Source organism: Tachysurus vachellii, chromosome 10 (genome assembly GCF_030014155.1).
Source record: "Tachysurus vachellii isolate PV-2020 chromosome 10, HZAU_Pvac_v1, whole genome shotgun sequence".
Classification (NCBI taxonomy): domain Eukaryota; kingdom Metazoa; phylum Chordata; class Actinopteri; order Siluriformes; family Bagridae; genus Tachysurus; species Tachysurus vachellii.
The window spans coordinates 19,506,187-19,525,935 of NC_083469.1; the positions used below are offsets into that span (position 1 = coordinate 19,506,187).

Sequence of the window (19,749 nt, forward strand, 5' to 3'; positions counted from 1 at the left end):
TTGTGTGTACAATTACATGTATTAACACTTTATTAACACAAATCCAGCTTATGAAGTCATTATACAGGAATATTAAACTGAGCTCTTGGCCTGTACTACGGCACGGCTCTGTGTGCGAAATACGTCAACTACACTTGATGCATTCGAGAGATTAAGTGCTGTACCAGAACGTCGAAAGTCTCGTTCCCCATCTCTCTTCCCACATGTTGTGCAAATATAAGATGAAACGCAAAATAATAAATAAAACCTTATGCGCATGCTGTTATAGTAAATGTAGATTACCCAAAAGTTATTTATTCCTCTTATACCACTCTTATAACGTCATGTTACAAAGAAACTGGAAACCCTTTTGTCCTATAAACTTACGAAGCGTTTGAAAACCGAGAGTAAATGTTCAATACAGAACGATTAACAACACGGCAACAACAATGATAGTCATTAAAAGTCAGTTCTGGTCCATTAATTTGATTTGGTCAAGAGGCAATCCAAGAGAATCCGCTACTTTTCAGAAATTTTACTAGCGGAACCTTTTACGAGAAGGTACAAATCGCTGTGTGTCAGCTAGCAATAAAGTGCCATAAAGTGCCATAAAGTGACTGTTGCTTTGTTGGGATCTTTTTCTTCTAGCAAAGCAAAAATAAACAGAACATGTGGTGTCTGAAATGTCCCTTCACCGATATTAATTTCTTGTTCATAGAACACATGTGGTTATACAGAGTAACAGCATGGGTGTGAACACTTACGGTACACAGCGGTCAGTTTAACCGTTATTCAGCAGTTTATAAAACACTTCAGGGTTTGTTTTTTTTTTATGTTAAATGCCAGAATTTCTTTTATTATTATGCTTGGATTTTTGTGGTGTGCCTGCCATACAGGTGGAGATCTTACTCCAGAATTGATAATGTATTAGAACATGGTAATTAATATAATCCTGTGCTTCGAATTACTGTCAGATTTCTGTTATCAAAAATTAACCAACATCTTCTGACCAAACAGATTCCAGACTTCAACAGCGCTGTGGTAAAAAGTAAAAAGGAACACAACATATACACAAACATATACTCACAAACACACAAATACGTACACATATATGGTTTGATGAAGATATACATTTCTAGAGGTGTGAGATGTGGATTATTACATGCTACGTTGCGCACTAGCTGTTTGGACGTGTACCTGGAATGAGAGGCTGCATCACTGGTAGTATGGGAACTGATATCTGGAGGCAGAGAGCTTTTGGCTTGATTCTCAGTGAGATCTGTGTGAAGGGGAGTCTCTGAGTGTGCACGGGAGGCCTGCAGATCATTACAGGTGGAGGTGATCTCTCCCCAGTGAGCTGAGGCTTTCTCTTTAGCCTTAGAGTTCCTGTGTGCAGCTTCAATGGCGCCATTAGCGGAAGCTCCCTGGGGACAAGTGGTTGTAAAGCCATTCAGCTCAGACTCCAGCCTACCACCAAAATCGAACCACTTCTCTTCACTATGGGTTGAGCTGGAGGCATGGCTGGACAGTGTGGTGCTGGCGGATTGGCTGATGGACGTAGCGTCGTTCTGGAGCGTGATGCAGAGACATCAGATTGACTGGTGTACAATTACATATTCACTTAAATTATAAGCTAGAGCAGAGCTTAGACTCACCTTAGCGCTTGTGTTTGGGTAGGGTGATGCGTTATGATCTTTGTGGTGTTGATCAATGCTCATCAGGACTGGTTTTATGTTTGTCAGGTCTAAATTACAGAGGATGGGAAATGGAGTTAAAATGGAAAACAAATATTTGCAGAAAAGCTGAGGGTGTGTTGGTTTAGACAATTGAGCTTAATTTGCTTGGCCATGTTAAAGACGTTGTTGCCATGGCTTTGTGTGTGTCTGTGTATATGTGTGTGTATATATGGGGTGTGTGTATACATGTGTATGTTTTTGTGTGTGTACATGTGTTTTTAGAAGACAGTTTTTTTTTCTTTCTTGTTCACAACGAAGGACAAAGTACATCTCAATCCAAGAGCTCTTACAGTAACGACACGCCCTTTATCTAAACAGCCAGAAGTTTTATATTTGCTCATTATTTAAGACAAAGTATACCTATAAAGTCATAACCTCAGATAAAGCAGCAGCACATCTAACTTGCACTACCTGCAACACAGCAGCTGTTCTGAGAGTAAACTGAACAGTTCTCCTGATTACCTGATGGTGTCCTACTGGCTCCTTCTCCCTCCACCACTCTGACCCAGCTGGGTGTAACCCACACACACTCCTTCAGAATCTGACGATCAGCAGTTAATGGTGAGCTGCGGTTTGCATTAAAGCTGAATAGGATATTATCAGAAAAAGAGAACAGAAAACAGACAGAAAGCAACTCATCAGATGAGTAACACAGAATCTACATTTGTGTTTAAATACACACATCTGTCTAGGGTTAGGGTTTCCTGATGCCTTACAACTTGCAAGAAGGAAAGACAGAAAAAAAGACTGAAAGAAAGGCAGAAAGACAGACAGAAAGACTGAAAGAAAGGCAGACAGAAAAAAAGACGGACAGAAAAAGACAGAAAGACAGACAGAAAGACAGACAGACAAAGACAGACAGACAGAAAGACAGACAGAAAAACAAAGACAGACAGAAAAAACAGACAAAGACGGACAGAAAGAAAAAACAGACATCAAGACAGAAAGACAGAAAAAAACAGACAGAAATAAAGAAAGACATTTTTTGAATGCTCTAGTACTAAGACAAGTAGGAACAAGCACAAATAAAATCAATAAAATCAATGTATGAAGATGTTCCTCATAATAACCTAAAGATTTTTTTCTATAGCAGCAAGAATGAAGCTGGAGGAAAAATCTGATTAACTTTTATAATAAGCATGAGTTAATGTAAACTTGTGTAGGTTGCTACAAAACACGCAGTGCAGATTAAGCATTACTCAATGGTTCATTCGGTTACTGTGGTATAAAAATAATAAAGAGTACTACGCCACACACTCCACACACACAGATCTGAATCTGACCGAGTCAGGTCGCACAAGATGTGTTTTCTACTCGTGGTTTTTCTAATCAAATACCATCTGTTCTAAAATGACAATTTGTTAAATTCTGCTTTAAGATACAAAACAGCATGGAGTAACATATCAGATGCTGGTGATCAGGTTCATGGTTGGGAACTAAGTGCTGTGTAATTAATTGATGATTTCTATCACCTACCCGTCTGGATTGGACTTCTGACGCCAGTGTGTGGAGCTGGAGCTGGTGTCACTGGAGAATGATTGGTTGTTGGGGGAGTTGCGGGTGTGGGGAGACCGGCCCATCACAATGGAGCAAGCCAGGGCGTAGTTATCAGAGCCTGGAGAATATCTGAGAGAGAAAAAGGATCCTGTTAGCTTTACTACAGACTATAATGTGTGTGTGTGTGTGTATGTGTGTGTGTGTGGAGAGTTCTTTAATTAACACAAGAGCAACAAGGGAGGAGACTGCTTCTTCTAGGCCTGTGCTTCTCCTGTGTCTTAAGTAAGTTTAGTGTATAGATAAACTGCACAAAAATGCTTACAGGTTGTCAGGTTTAAAACTGATTAAAGTGATTAAGTGTGTGTATAAAAAACAGACCAACTTAAGCATATGTCCATGTACATGCTTCATCCTGTAATGTCCAAATAAGGTCTAAGTGATGAGTGAACGCTTCCCCTGGGAACTAGAGCAACTCCATTTAAACCTATATGATGCTTTTAACAATGGACATTGCCATATCAACATTTGTGATTCATCCAGTGAGGTCACCAGATGAGACGTATTGAACCGTCACGTAATTCTGGGGAAGCATATAGAACCGGAGGAAGGGAAAGAAACAATATGAACGTGACTTGATTTATGGCAGCAAAAAAAAAAAAAAAAAAAAACTAGAAGCAGAGAACCAGACAGTGAATTGGGGTTGTCCGGAGATTACATAATATACATAAAATGGTCTTTTTGCTTCCTTTTCTGGCAGCAATATGTGACAGGAAGCAAAAGTACAATAGCTTTACTCTAATGTTTGTGAACTGAAACTGAATGGTTCTGTTAATACGTAATAATCTGTGTTCAATCCCTCTCACTGTCCATCTCTCCCTCAGTTCCCCCTCTCGGTCTCTCCCACTCTCTCCCCCCCTCTCCCTCTCTCGGTCTCTCCCTCTCCTTCTTTCTCCCTCTACACAATTACTACTCCTGAGATACCACTGATCCTGAGGCTTTCTGCTCTCTGTCCCTGTCGGACCCCTCCTGATGCCCTCTTTCTGGTTGGAGTGTCAGCACTTGGAGGCTGCAGCTCACTGCTGCTAAGGATGGCTCCATTTTGACAGCCTGGAGATACATAGAACTGCTGTGGATATAGTTCACAGTTATAACAGAAAAATGACCTATAATCACACCATGCAGTGTGACCCTGATGTTCCCTCTTGAATCTCTAAGGGTTTTTTCCTCATGTCTTCTGGCACCACTGGTTTGCTCATTAGGAATATATTCGAAACATGTATATATACACATATACATATGTATATATATATTCGAACATTCATATTTTTGAATGGCTATACAAATAAAATTAAATCGAACTGAATTAAGTTTGACTATCCAGACAGTTTAACTCTTGAAAAAAAAAAAAAGGAAGGCTGGAAACATTTCATTTAAATTTACAGACTTCTCAAAATTCATATTTCTTCATTAGGATCTGAGCGATACCTTTTAGCATTCAGCGGATGGCCTTCACTGGACACGCTGCGAGGGAAGAGTGAACCGCGTCTCGCGTAGTCGGAATTCTGCGCCTTGTTTAGCGCTGCCCCTTGGCCTTGGTTGACATTTCGATTTTGAGAAGTACAGACCACAGTCTGTGGAGGAGCGGTGGGTCGAGGCCACTTCTCATTGCTGTTGCGAAAGGGGAACTTATACTCATAGGGCATCCCCTCCTTGTGGTTTTTGTAGTCCACTAGCGGCATGTGGTATATCTCCGAGCAACCTCTTCAGGGACGAAAAAAAAAAGCAAACACTCCCTCAGTAATTTAACCACCAGCCACACAGGGCCGATAAAAAGCCACAAAAACGGCTGTTAGGAAGTTGAGAAAATGCAACATTGCAGATAAATCAGATACACTGACATCTAATATAAATCAAATAGAGCACAATCATTATAAGAGCCCTGAGCTCACACAAATCATAACCTTTTATTTTTTCTAAGTTTATTCAAGCTTGTTACTCAAATAAGCATGTACACCATCTCAATATCCCAACACATGCACAATACTGTTAAAGTGGATGCATGAAGGGAATTATTGTTAGCCTGTATGCATGTAAAAATGTCTGTCAAATTCTGAATGCATTAGCAGCATTTCCTGCAAACTCATCATGGAATTAATATAATAACAGTTAGAATTGTGGAATTGTAAGCTCACCTGCGGGGAGTGGAGTCCTCGTGTGGAGGGATGATCACCACTCGGACTGTCACCGAGGTGCGCAGCAGGTCAATGATTTGCTCATGTGACAGCGTTGCCACTGCAACTTTGCAGATCTCCACCAAACGGCTGCCCTGCCTCAACCCCGCCTGCCACGCGTAGCCGTAGGGTTCGACATCGGCTACGACGCCCTCGAAATTCACATGGAACCCGAGCTGACCTAGAGCGTTCCTTCTCAGTGTCATCTCCTTCGTCTGACTCCCTTTAGTCACCAGCTGATGAAGAAAAACAAGATACCAGAAAATAAAAACTAGCATCAAAACTAGTTTGAGATTATGTTTATCATTTTGTATATTATATAATTGAGGAATTAATGAATATAGACATTTTTTGGGATACTTCAACTGCAGTAATGTGCAATAATTATAGTCTTTGCATATCGGGAATTGCAGCTGGTGGTCTTAACTTCCTTTTAGACCTTAGGGATCTTTATGGATGGACGAATCCACTGACTGGATTTTTAATCCGGCACTGTAATGCATCTCTATTTCCCAGAATACCATGTTAAACAAATCAAAAATGATTTACATCTGAAAGCAACAGTAGTATGTGGTAGATGTTAGTTTTTTCTTGAAGATTATAACTGACTGGTTTTATTGCAAAGGACACTCAAGCACCTCCACAGACATGACGATGATGAAGTTGCTCAACCCATGTCCGTAACATCGTGAATGTTAGCAAAGACATTACGTGCATTTAATAATGCTGAACACCTTTGGGATGAACTCAAAAAATCAACCCCAGTCCTCAACCAACATCACTAATGCTCTTGTAGCTGAACGATCACTAATCCCTACAGTCTTGTCCAACATCAAGTGGAAAGCTTTTCCAGAAGAGTGGAGGTTATTATTATGGTCAGGTGTTTACAAACCTTTGGCCATATAGTGCACTTACACCTACAGTGACATCACCTACAGACTCAGAAACAAGCATCACTGTAGCTATACCTTTACTGTACGTTTAAATAGGTCTGTGGGGAGTTACATGACACCACAGAAGCCCCAAGGTGGGTGAATGATGACAACGCTTCTTGCATGTGTGTGTGTGTGGATAATTACCTACCATACTACTAATACACAGCTGAACACAAATAAATCTTCGTAGTCTCCAAAACAACAAAATCAATTGCTGATAGTCAATATGTCTGACTGTGTGTGTGTACGTGTGTGAGTGAGTGAGAGAGAGAGAGGTAAACAGAGGTAGCGTTCACTAATTACAGATGTCGTTTAATTTCCTTCATAACTTGTTACAAGTGCATGTAATTTCCAGTCACACTACTTAGCTTTTAACAATGGTTTCACTGGTGTACTAAACTTATCTATACTGCCCTGTGAGTTTATTGCAATGGGCAATGTAGTTTTAGACACTGTCTTACACCGATCGCATTATTTGCACTTTATTTACCAATTTGTGAGCAGTCATGGTTTGTATTCATGGTCTTGTGGGCTGTGGTAGCTCAGTGGTTAAGGTGATGGACTACTGATCAGAAGGTCACAGGTTTAAATCCCAGATCCACCAAGCTGCCACTGCTGGGCCCCTGAGCAAGGCCCTTAACCCTCAATTGCTCAGTTGTATAAATTGAAGGAAAAAAAAAAAAGTAATTTACTCTGGATAAGGGTGTCTGCTAAAGGCCAGAAATGTAAATGTATACTTTGCTATATGTGTAGAGGTAAAATACCAAACAAACACTTTTTATTTGAATAATATTACATGCATCAAGTCATAATTACAGTCTGAAGCTCACACTGACCTCGAGGCGTTTAACTACCTCGCCAAAGTCCTCTGTGTTGTTGTTGATGGATCGCAGTGAAACGCTCTCCCCACGCTCATAGTAGATCTTCATGGAGGCGGGGCTTCCCAGCGACCAGCCAATCACGTCTCTTGTGGAGCAATTGAACGCCAAGGCTTTGATCTCCTGGTCGAGGATAATGACAAACTCATTTGAGATCGCCAGCAGACCCTCACGCTCTGCCCCCATCACCAAGTCTTCCAAATGCACTGCCCATGTGATTGCCCCCATGCTGCGCAGCTCTGCCCCTGCATAAGGCCGGATTTTCTCTTTTCGCTTATGTGCCAGAGAGATGAAAGGAAATTTGCCTGCTGACTCCACCGGAGTGCTGGTAACATGGTTCTCCGCCAGGTCGCGCAGGTACTCCTGACGAGTGCGTGTAGCCATGCCACCAAACTTGGACGACTTATGAGCGGCGTTCTCGCCGTTGATGACTTTCGTCAGAAGAAAATCTCTAAACACGGTGGATTTGGGTAAAGTCACTTCTCTTGGGATTAGGGGTCCAAACGAGGGCACATCACTCGAGCGACTGACTGCCACACTGCAAGCAAAAAGCGAAACACTGGTTGGGTTTATGCGTTCTAACCCAATAGAAAGATTTATTTACTTTGAAAAAAAATATGAAAACTAGAATGAACTGACAGAAAATTGTAGGGAAAATTTAAAATGAAAAGTCTGAATAGAGGCTAAGTACATTAATCCATTAGGCAGGTTTTTTTCTGATTTTAGTTCATTACCTTTCTGCAAATGTAGGATATGCTGACTGTGTGATTTTTTTCAACGGTGTGTCCAAATTTATGGTTCCTCAAATGGTCAAGTTTGCTCACAATTATTTCCTCGACTATTTAGTAAGTGTTTGTGCAAAACATTTAAAGATAATCACACACAAGTCTGTGCTGTAATGAAATACAAAAAATTAAAGTTCATTCTTACTTTATACTAGAAAATGGCAAAGCCTGAAACCACTAGAAAAGGAACAGTGGGTTGGCAGTATGTAGTTTCTTTAAAAAAATAAAATATATATATTTAAAAAAAAAACAAAAAAAAACACTATTTAGTCAGGTTTCTTGCTTGGCATGGTCTGAAGAGGGACAAAAGAAGTAGGTCGAGTGGACTCTCCCTCAGGATAGCTGAAAGAAGTACTGGGAAGGTCAAAGTGAGGTAAAAAGCAAAAACAACAACAAAAAAAAAATCCATTATTTTCAAGCAAACAGTTTTTCTTTGTGTAATGTTCCCTCTAAGTCTTTTCACATTCCTGCACAATAAAGGGTGTGAACTTTCCAATGGATGGGTTTTTTATTGGGTTACAAACTTCTTAAGCTGCCTCATGATGCTGTAGTTGACCAGTGAATTACTCCTACACACGCGCACAGTAACAGGCTCTTATTATTGTGGAAACACAATGACTGTAGGAAGGGAGACTGTAGGAGTGCAATAACACAAACAAACACATAACGATCCAGCTGAAAGACACCACAAAATGATGTTACACAGCGGACTCAAAATAAACCCCTTATACAATAAAACCTGTTAGGTCACAAAAGTGTGTGTCTGGGAATGTTAAATCAAACATATGGAAACAAGAGTGTAATTAGGTGTGTCTCTAAAATCATCACCTCTCCGTTATTAATGGTTAAATAGCCATGCTTTCTGACTTAGGGTAGATGCATAAAATGTTCAGAAAATGATTTAACCCAACCAGATTTACAAGAGGATTCGTATACATAATACATGTATTATTCACTGATACTACTATGTGCTTAGCAAATCCATGAGTGCCGGACCTGCTCTTGTTCAGAAACATTTGATGCTGTACCAATCTATGCTTCATAAAAGCTTGTCCAATGGCGAATGAAGTCTGCAGAAACCTCTCAGCTTTCAACATTAAAACTAGACTGATCGGTGTTCAAGAGACAAATGCACAAAAAGGCAAAGTGAAGCAAAGCTCAATGGTTATTACACAATAGAAAAAAAAAGTGTGACCTGCTTTACTTGATACATGAAGCCATGTCCGCCATTCAAGACGACTGCTGCTCTTGGTAAGTGTACACAGACTGGAGATTTGGAGTAACTTGCAGCACAATGAAAGTCTTTTAAACAGCCACTGATGTAGGTTAGAGACTATTATGGAGTATCAAACCACTGAGGTTTTATCTAGCACATAGGGACATCAACCACTTGTGCTGTAATCAAGGACTTAAACACAAGACCATTTCACTTTGCGTACAATCCCAAAGTGCAGACTTTGGAGTGTAACAAGGTTAAGGGGAACATTTAGTACTACTCCAGAGTCTCTTCTTTAATGCTCATAAGCCTAATGATAACCTGTAAAAAACAAATTTCAAAAGTTCTTCACTGCTGTCCACAATCTATTCAAAAGAGAAAAAAAAATCCTTAACTTATCTCCATGTTACATATGGATCGGTTATTCTCCTCATACCGATACCTGCATCACACACTTGCTCAAAATACAGTTGTGGCTAATATTGTATAAATAGATTAAAAGACATTTCCCATACATTTTCTGTAGCGCTCATAATACACAGGGTCACAAGGAACCTGGACCCTACACGGGTGGACTTGGGGCATCATAGCTTCACAGAAGTGGAAAATCACACACAATTCAGAGATGCCAGTCAGCCTACAACGCATGTCTTTCGACTGGGGGAAAAACTGGAGTACACAGAGGAATCCCAAAGCACAGAGAGAACATAGAAAATCCACACAAAGGGAAGGTTAGAATCATATCCCCAACTCCTGTATAGCTCATAGTGTATGCATCATACACTACATAAAGCCTATATAGGCAATTGAAAAACATCTGTCTAATACATCCTGTTGTAAAAAAGGTTATTGACTACCTTGTTGTTCTCACAACCCAGCATACAAATGATCTAGTAGACAACTTTGGTCTTATTAAGCGGTGTCAGTCCATTGATACTCCTTTAACTGTATGGATCTCAGGGTCCTCTGGAGTACCAAATCCTCTAATCCACTGAAGAAATTTCATGAAGAAAAAATATCAAAAATCAAGATCAAAATCATCTATGCACATGCAATATGCTCAGATTACCCACACCTTCGGTACGAGTCCAGTGATAAATCGGACGGACAAGCAATGCCTCAGAGACAGCTGTGTGCAGATTCAGGACTAAAGCCGTGCCAAGGACGAGTGCAGCTAGCAGCACATCACAAGGTATTTCCTTCAGTTGTTTCCTAAATCAAGCTTCCCCTTCAATTTCAACTTCCCCTCAATCATCTGAAGGTGATAAATTACGTATCCAGGAAAAAAAGTGGATCTCTTCGTCTAGTTCTTCAGAAACCAACACTGCGACACTGATGACAAGGATGAAAAGAAAACAGAATCACACCTTTAAAAAGGGCTCATGGCTTTTTTTATGATTTATATATCTCCATTCCTTCCTGTGCGGTGCTGTGAAATCCAGGTTTCTCTTTGCCAGTGTGTTCTTCAAATATGTTCTTTAAGAAAAAATAAAACATATATATAAACATTCTAAACTAAAGGTCCAGCATGTAGAATTGGATTGTCAGCCTTAAAAATAAAATCCAATTAAGACAAAAACTAATGGATGGTTCCTATGGCAGGTGTGTGTGCAGCTTTGACGGGGCGAAGCGATTCCTGTGAGCAGAGAGTGGTGTCATTCAGCTGAAAATCCAGTGCATGTATCAGGGTGGGGGATGAAGGTCTAAGAAGAGTCCTGCACACATACACCACTTAACTAGTTCAGCCTCTTGAGGCAGTCAATAGGAGATTGAGTGCATGTGTGTATGTGTATGCATTTTCAAGCCTTTTTGGTTCTTATAATGCCATTAATCTGTTAATCTCACTTAATCCTTTTTCATCTGGAAAATTAAGACAAAATACATGACAAAAAAAACACTTTTCAAAGCGCAAATGTGGAATCCGCGCCTCTGTGCCATCACATTAGGTAACAGTTCATGGAGCAGACACATAGTCAAACTTAATCAGAGCAGCATGTCCTTTACACCCTCTATAGAACTCTTCCGAAAACGCTTCACAGTTTAACTCGTTATGACATTCGTGACAAGTGGGGCGTGTTTCACTAGACACAACCAGGAACTATAGACTATAAATAGACAGACATGGAAAAGATTTAAGTGGTGAACTGAGAGTAAATATCTAATTTATATTGACTTTGTGATCCATTATTTGCCATGATGAAGAACAGGGATATTATGATGCTGGGAGGTGGGTAGAAAAGATCCCAAAGGCACATGTTTGAGCACCTTAGTAGAATAAGCTGTTGGCAAAAGGTGCTCCTGGATATCCTGCTGTGGGCAGAATGTTCAAAATGTTCTTTAAAACTGGAACCATCCACATCCACACTAAACATGTTTTGCCAATCCATTTACCTTTCACAATGAAAATGGAACCTTTCATTCATAGCACATCGTTGCCTTTAGTCAAGTTAAATTAGACCAGGGGGACACTTCCCTCATACTGCTGATGTTAAGATGAAGATTGTTTTCCAAACACCAAGACAAAGTGCACCTCAAACAGTCTCCAGTAAACATTACCAATAAAAATGCACCCAATAAGGGAAGAATCATACAAGACCTTCTACAGACACCAAGAATACTGGTGCATGGAGTAATACTGAACGTGAAGAGGAAGGGAGAGAGGAAGGTTCAGTTCCCCAGTTCAGTTGGGGGTTCCCCAAGAATTGCTCACCACCCCCTGACAGATTGTTGCTGCTGGTCAGGCCAAGATCCAGAGGCAGGAGGGAACACAATTCACCCAGTGACCCACAAGTGTGAGTAAGCTCTGTGGAATATAGAGATCAGAGCCTCAGTCGCAACCGTTTGTCTGGTAAAAATATTGTTATTGCAACAAGGCCATAGTCTTTAAGGGGTACTAGTGTTGTTAATAGTATTGGGATGATGCAGGAAGACTTCTAGAACACTCTCTGCAGTGTTACAGAGAACAGGTACTGCAGCATACTACAAAACTGGCTGGCACTAGCCCTAACACCCTGGGGCTGATTCTGTCAGGTCCCCACAGCCTTGCCTAGGAGGAGGTCAGCAGAGGTTGTGGCTTCTGTGATTGGAAGGGATGTCACAGAGCAACTGCCACAAGAAGGTGGGTGTGGTATCTATGCTGAACGCAAAGGCGCTAGCTTTGGCTACCAACTGAACTAATGAAGTTCCCCAAATACTGACACTAATGGTCCACCCTTGCTTCTGCTGCAGCTTGCACTCCAGCATGTCCTTGTATTTTGTCTTTGCCCTCATGAAGCCACTTTATCAGCTCTAACTATACACTTTTCTTGTTCTCCTTGTCTCCTAAACTAAAAATCTTATTCTTTCTGTTCAAGTTTCTTTGAATTCTATGATTTGTCGCTGGTGAAATGTGCCAGACTCTCTTTCTAAAAGGACCAGAAAGTGTTTAAAAATAATATTAAAGACAGATTTATCAGCACAGCACAATTCCTAAATGTCAGTTAAAACACAGAAGCACACAGACTCCTTAAACATTTTGTGTATCCAAAATGTTTTGACGTTTTCCAGTTAAAAAAAAAAAAAAAGGGGTACCAGGTGAGAGATAATGGTGCAAATGTGGAGGGAGGAAAATTACCCAAGTACACAAACACACCACGTGTTAAATCTTATGTAGAGCTAATAGCACGGGTATGATGGTCATGGTATAACAAGGGATTCTGCAAGCATTTCCAGTGAGGCCCGAAGGTGTCAACTGCACAGCAGGATCCAGCACAAATTAAGTATGCTGGCTATGCCTTTGTTCTACTTGCATGCACTACCGTAATAGATTAAATTGGCAAACCAGTGGAGATTTGCAAAATGGTAAATGGAGATTCACCAAATAAATCTGCCCTAAAGGGTCCATTTCTTACACACAATCAACTTAAAATGCGTGTGTGACAACAGAATAACACTTCAGTTTAATGTCTGCCAAGCACCATAAACAAATAACGTAAAAGCTGATTTTGCTGTGAAAATGCATAATGCTTAATGTTACACCTGATTCTGCTGCTTACCTGTAGCAGGTGTTGTCCGAGCAGGGATTGTGAACGCGGACAATGATGAAGACATGTTGGAAATGTGAACGGATGTTTTTGGGGGTGAAGGGAAGAGCTCCTGGCTCCTGGAAAACGATGGTGACGATATCATTCCCAATGTGTCTCTTCCTCAACAACTACACAAACAAGAGAAACATGAATATAAGTACAGACGGATCATATCTCCAGATGCATAAACATAAAGTATAATTTAATTGTACATGTCATACGCAGTGCAAGGTTCTGAAGCACTGTATTGTATCTCTTAGTCTCAGCATTACAGTAGCTTTCAGAATTTCAAGTATCCAAATAATACTTTGTAATTTACTGCTTATGAGACACCTCATCTACTAATAACGGAAAATATCTCGAGGCAAAATTCACTGTTGTGCAAACAATAACTAAACTAACAGGTATCTTTAGGCAAGTGTTGAAGAACTGGTGAAGTAAGCCCCAAAGCAAGATCTTATTTTGAAATAAAAATACAAACTCGATGAAAAGCAGACAGAGACAGAAGCACTGCTTAACCTGCTGCTTGTTGTTTGGAGTGTATGGTAACATGGTTGACACGTGAAACATGATCTCATAGTCCTTGTATGCAGTGTACAGAGAGTGTGTCCCAGTGGAATCCGCTAGAAGAGAAGAGGTAGCAGACTGTTAATAATGCCGACAACAGTGTGTTTTTTTTATATTATTTAGAGATTCACTTACACCCAAGTACACTTTATGGGAGAACATAAAAGCAGCTATATAGAGCTTCTAAGAAGTTAAACAGAAATGTTACAATGCCTTAATCTGCAATAAAATCAGTTGTTTGATTTATAGGTCACATGCTAGGCTTTGCACTAGCGTCTATGGCAGCTTAGCAATTCGAGCTAATCGAGATACATACACGCAACAGAGATGCCAACCATCTGTTACATTCTCAATAGACATTTAAAGATCTTGTATATGACAAGGCAAGGTGTAACTTTCCATTTTGTGCAGTCAAGAGTGAATGAGATCTAACTGCAGGTGGGAACTTAAACTGTGAGGAAGGAACTGAAGAAACATTGGACTACACACGCTATTGGATTTGCCTGAGGAATAATTCAAGCCATTTGTTTGATTTGTTGTTTTACCAGGTTTTACTAAATTTACATAAAACTGAGGAAAAGCTCAATTCAGATGTCTCTTCCCTCATTGTTTTGTGCCACATTGACTGAAATCACAGCTCTGGGTCGTACACTTGCATAGAAAATGAATGGTCAGTTGCGGTTATGTCACTTGCTACTGTGTAGAGTGAATATACTGACAATACATATTAAAAAAAAAAGAAAAAAAAAAGAAAAGAAAAATGCATCCACATTTATGCCAAGTTTAATACAAACCATAACTTCACCCGTGATGAATGTTAAATATAACATATATAATATAATAAAACTATTTTAGTAGGCCAAGGTGAGCAGTTGCTTATCCTGAAAACCTAAAGTAAAATTTAGTCACATGTAAATAAATATGTTTTAAAGACAAAAAACAACTTAGCAATCACAACTATAGGGTATTTTAACAAAAGTATACACGTACCATCAACATCTAATGAGACCCAAAGGGGAAAAACAGCTGACACATTTAACTTTTATGTCAGAAGGCAGCTGATAAAGAATTTTTCCACACAAGAAAAAATGAACGAGAGATAGAAAAAACAGCTGCAGATAAAGAAATAAAGTAAAAGTATACAAGCCTGAGGGAGAAATGCACCAAGAGCATGGGTCTTTTTTTTCTGGATGTTTACTAAAGACAGTCAAGATCAAGTATTAAGAAATTAAGCAGCCAGTTAAAAAAGCCACTTTTGGAGTTTCCAATTCATTCAATTCTTTATTTAATAAAACCTTAGCAAAAGACAGTACTATGTATTAGCCTTAGCTTGGCTTAAAACAGTGAAACATTTTATATATTTTAAGTTCTGCTTTTATAGTCAAAAGAGTCCTAAATTAATGGCAAAATAGTCACCATTAAATCATAAGTAAATAGAAATATCTCTGAACAAAATGATGTGGAAATAAAGACAGTCTGGCCCGTCATCCTGCAGATGAGTTAAGGAGTCATTTTAACACTGTGGTCTGTCTGGGTAAACTAAGTTTTCCTGATCAAATCTTGTCAGGCTTTAATCAAGTTCATGGCGAGAGCTCCTGCCGGTTTGACTAAACGAACCTCAGCTCAAAAACAAGAAGGCCTATAAAATTAACTTGTATCTAATGATTTTACTAAAAGAAATGTGTTCAGTAATTAAAATGTTGAGGGATTAAAGTTGTTAGGCTACAAAAGAATATTTAGAAAATATCAAGCCATTTACATAAATAATTAATTATTCAATTCATTTGTATAGCGCTTTACAACAATATATAACAATACAACAATATACAACAATATACAACTGTATAACAATTCACATTGTCTCAAAGCAGCTTTTCCGCAAAGAGTTTGAGAACCCCTATTTTAAGGAATAGTCTATTTAGCCTAGAATCAGAGAAACAAATCTTCAGTTATAAACCTGTGTAAGTATAACGCTTACTCTTGGTGTCCAGCTGAGCCCGGTACTTGCTGAACCCTTTCAATCGCACTTTCTCTCCAAGGAGCTGCAGGAACTCTTCATAGGCAGGACCAGCCATTTCATTGTTATACATCTCCTCCTCTGTGCTCTGGCCTGCACGGCAGTACATTACCCCCACCTTCACCTGGAAGCTAAGCTGAGGATGCAAAAGACCCAAAAAAGAATTAATATAAAAACATCATAAAGAATGCAGCTGTGATATAAATGCAAATGATCTATAACAAACTAGCCTTGCTGAAATCCATAAGCAAAGTATCAGAATGGAAAGAACAGAGCTAAAGGATTATACATGGCAAGTATGGCTTTTGGTCTACATACCCCCTGCTCATCCAATTTCATCAGCTGCTCCGTAACTTTTGGGGTATTGAGGGCAAGCCGCAGGCAGGAAATGTCCAGCTCCTGTAACAGGTATTCTAACACTTCTTTAAGGGGTAGCCCTCGAGCAGTGCCATGTTTAGCAGTGGAAGGCACTGAATCCTCGAGCACAGAGCCACGCAAGGTGGTCAGCTAAACAAAGAGAGTCACAGTCAGTGCCAGAATTATTGACATGCTTGACAAAGATAAGCCTGTACATAGGCGAATACAATATAAGTAGGGCAAAGAGGTATATTTAGAGCACTGAATGAAAAAAATAGCACTCATATTTCAGATCTCTTATTTATTGATACAAGTTTACTCTAAAATCGAATTAAAAAGATTCCCTAAACTTTGGACAAGCAGTAAACAATTTCTCCCTTCTTCGTTTAGCCTTTTCCCTGTATGCTTGTGTGTTTGAATTAGTTATGCAACAGCACTCAGTGGTCTGTCAGGAGAAATAAATGCGTCTGAAAGGTTGCTTCCAACAATATGAGACATCATGCCACAGAAGCTGTATTAGATGCATTCCATAAGTCTTTTAACTAAGTCAATAAGCAATGCAATGTCCTTTATAGGAAGGTTTCTCACAATGCAGTAAATTTTACAATTAAGCCTAAAATATACAACACATTGAAAGGTGAAGAGAGGTTGTCTGTTATTGTTATTTAGAAGGGGGTATTTGGTAAACTGACCTCACTAGTTCTGAATATTATTCGGTAGTTATACTGCTGGCCATGCTCCTTGTGGTCATCCAACTTCTCTCTTCTTATGCTTATTGCCACTGGGCCCAATACCTCGTCTATACCAAAGTAGTTCCAGTGCTCTGCAAATGGCATGAAACACAATATGAGATGGGTGATGCACATACTTTTGCTCTAAAAAAATCCCTGTATACCAAAGGAAATACCTTACCTCTCAAGTAAAAGAATTTCCTGTAGTAGTACGCTCCAAGGTCCACATGCTCAATGGCATACTGCTTGTCACGATCACCGAGTAAGCTGGCTGCGTCTTTGGGACCTTCTACGACAGCAATGCCTCCGTTGGCACAGTGATGGCTTAGTGCAGTTTCATCTCGTCCAAAAACTCTGGAATTCCCCCCACCCAGCTCACCTGATACAGCAACCCCGGCCTTATGTCTAATGTCACCCCCAGTTTCAGTACAGAAACAAGGACATTTCAGTACTAATTCATTGCCCTCATCATCAGCTGTGTCCAAAGTCGGACTATCCCGCACGTTAAGTTCCTCCTGGCTGCCACCAGGAGAGCTGTATGGCAGGCTGTGTGTTGAAGATAAAGTGGATGTTGCTGAACCAGAAAATGCAGAAGCAGCAGAGGCACCAGAAGTAGTGTTTTTGCATTTGGCTGCAGAGTTCTGTCTGTTCTGGATCACCTCATTCATGTTAAACAACATGCTCTGGACATCATAATGTGCAAAGCCTTTCTGGCAGACCCAGGGTTTTAAGGGAGGTTTGGAATCTTCAAGCCGGTTGTCCTCCATATCAGAACCCGCCCTTGGAGAATCCACATCTGTCCTTGCACTGCGGAGTTTCCTGAATATTGATTCACCCCCTGTCTCTGATTTGGACCTTCGCTTTGGGGGTTTGTCTCGTTCTCTTAACCGAATAGAAGGTGACTCGTTTTTCAAGTCTTCTATAACCGAGTCCAACAGATCCTGCTCTTTGGTAGAGACTGTTAATAGTTCTGCCAGTCTTTCAGGTGCTGGGCTGCGTTGGTCTTGCTTCTCCCCTTCATAGCCCTTTAACATCTCAAAGAAGCTGTTCCTTGAGATTTCAGAGGAAGAAACTGCATGCTGGTCAATGGAGGAAGTGCTGCCATACTCCCGGTGCAATGGAGACCACTTTGTCCCTGTAGTACCCCAATCTTCCCCACTATCCCCACTACCATCAATTTCACTTAAGGTCATGTCACTATTACTACGTTGTCGGATGCGTCTAGTGTTACCACGAGAAGAGCTTCTGTAATCGTCAACTGTAAGCATCTGCGCTTCCATAGAACTTAAACAACCGGTTGCATTTATCTTGCTCTGAAGTGTCTTTTGGATGTTTTGAAGCATTAAGGAATCTTGGGGGCCAATCAGAACACCAAGTTTGGGCTGACTACCTGAGCTAGCTCCCGTGTGAGTCATTGTATCGGAATTTGTGTTGGTTGGTCGCAAAGTTCCCCCATCTCTCCTTGGTGGCCAGTCAGCAACCCGAGCTCGGACTCCCATTTTTGGTACTCCAGTCATGCCCCCTGTCTGGTAAGAGTTTTCAGGGCGCAGAGGGTTTACCCCCCCATTGGTCTGACGTAACGGACGAGTATAAAATTCTTCAGAGGCAAGGACTGTCCCGACAGCAGGTCGCTCAGAAGGTGAGCGTTTCATGCTCGTCATGGTGACGTCTCACCAAACTGAGCGGCTTAAGTCTGGAGCATTTTCGAGGGTGGGGTTGTTGCGGTTCCACTGAGACTATGTCCTTTTTCTTTGGTTTCCAGAGACTATGAGCATCAGTGCAATATTTCTCAGGCCGTCATGGTGATCTTGTAAAATGGTCATACCTGATCATTCACACAACCTGCAAGAAACAGATTCATTCATGTTAGGAATGGCAACACCTGAGCTTCCTACTGGTATGAGGCATGAAAGACATTTTGGTAAATTATGGTGTAACGATACATTCTGGTCACAAATAAATTCATGGATTTGATTCCTTTGATTCAATAATAAATTCATTTGTTACTGAATAATCTTTTCAGACCATCTTGAACAAAAGTGGAATCAAGAAAATTATGACAACGTTTATGACTGGAGTTTTTATTTCTGAATGATAAACAATACAAAACAATGTGTAGTTTGTCTTTAACTAAAGAAAAGAGAACCCTGTAAATGTAAATGTACATTAGGTTAATCATTTCTTAAAAATAAATAAATCATTTTATAAATTCTCCCAAAAATTGGATTAAATAAACAAAGTGTCTGACCTCGGGACCTTTAAAACGATCTCGTAAAACACAATGAACTCAGCAGCAGAAAAAGAGCTTTGAGGTTGGCAGAATTCCAAATTTCCACAGACTCTGGTGTTGAAAGCTACTCAAGAGTTTAACGATTATAACATGATGGCTCAACTGTTATGTAGATAGGGAAGTGGCATTTTAGGCATTTGAAAAACATACCCTTATCCAGAGAGACGTACAGCAGTTCTTTTAAGTCTCTATCAAAGAATACATTAACACTGGTTCACTAGGATACAGACATATTATACCATCAGTCTAAAACTCTGTTCAGGTTTTTTTTTTGTTTTTTTACTAATACACATACAACAAACAGGAAAAAAGTGCTAGTTTAAGTATTTCAGTAAGAGGTAGATGTTCCCCATCGTTTTAAGATAGCCAGTGATTCAGTTATTCGGACATCTATGGAACGTTCATTCCACCACCTCTGTGCCAGAACAGAAAAGAGTCTTGCTGTATACCTGCCTATTACCCTGAG

General features: G+C 40.1%; 2 protein-coding genes across 4 annotated transcripts in view; one reads left to right on the forward strand and one right to left on the reverse strand.

Annotated features, from left to right (window-relative positions):
• Positions 1 to 19,749, forward strand: part of ywhaqb (tyrosine 3-monooxygenase/tryptophan 5-monooxygenase activation protein, theta polypeptide b) — a 130,279-nt gene that overhangs the window by 92,709 nt on the left and 17,821 nt on the right. The gene's annotated exons all lie outside the window — the stretch shown is intronic.
• LOC132852748 (signal-induced proliferation-associated 1-like protein 1) overlaps positions 1 to 19,749 on the reverse strand; it is a 51,452-nt gene that overhangs the window by 9,270 nt on the left and 22,433 nt on the right. For all 3 annotated transcript variants that reach the window (XM_060880146.1, XM_060880147.1, XM_060880145.1), the window contains exons 2-14: positions 17,175 to 18,835; positions 16,955 to 17,085; positions 16,224 to 16,412; positions 15,867 to 16,041; positions 13,841 to 13,944; positions 13,292 to 13,449; positions 7,215 to 7,794; positions 5,405 to 5,679; positions 4,698 to 4,973; positions 3,192 to 3,341; positions 2,178 to 2,299; positions 1,635 to 1,723; positions 1,177 to 1,547 (exon numbers count right to left, since the gene is read on the reverse strand). In XM_060880146.1, coding sequence (XP_060736129.1) covers positions 1,177 to 1,547; positions 1,635 to 1,723; positions 2,178 to 2,299; positions 3,192 to 3,341; positions 4,698 to 4,973; positions 5,405 to 5,679; positions 7,215 to 7,794; positions 13,292 to 13,449; positions 13,841 to 13,944; positions 15,867 to 16,041; positions 16,224 to 16,412; positions 16,955 to 17,085; positions 17,175 to 18,654 — 4,100 coding nt within the window. In that variant the 5' untranslated portion in view covers positions 18,655 to 18,835. The remainder of the gene's footprint in view (positions 1 to 1,176; positions 1,548 to 1,634; positions 1,724 to 2,177; positions 2,300 to 3,191; positions 3,342 to 4,697; positions 4,974 to 5,404; positions 5,680 to 7,214; positions 7,795 to 13,291; positions 13,450 to 13,840; positions 13,945 to 15,866; positions 16,042 to 16,223; positions 16,413 to 16,954; positions 17,086 to 17,174; positions 18,836 to 19,749) is intronic.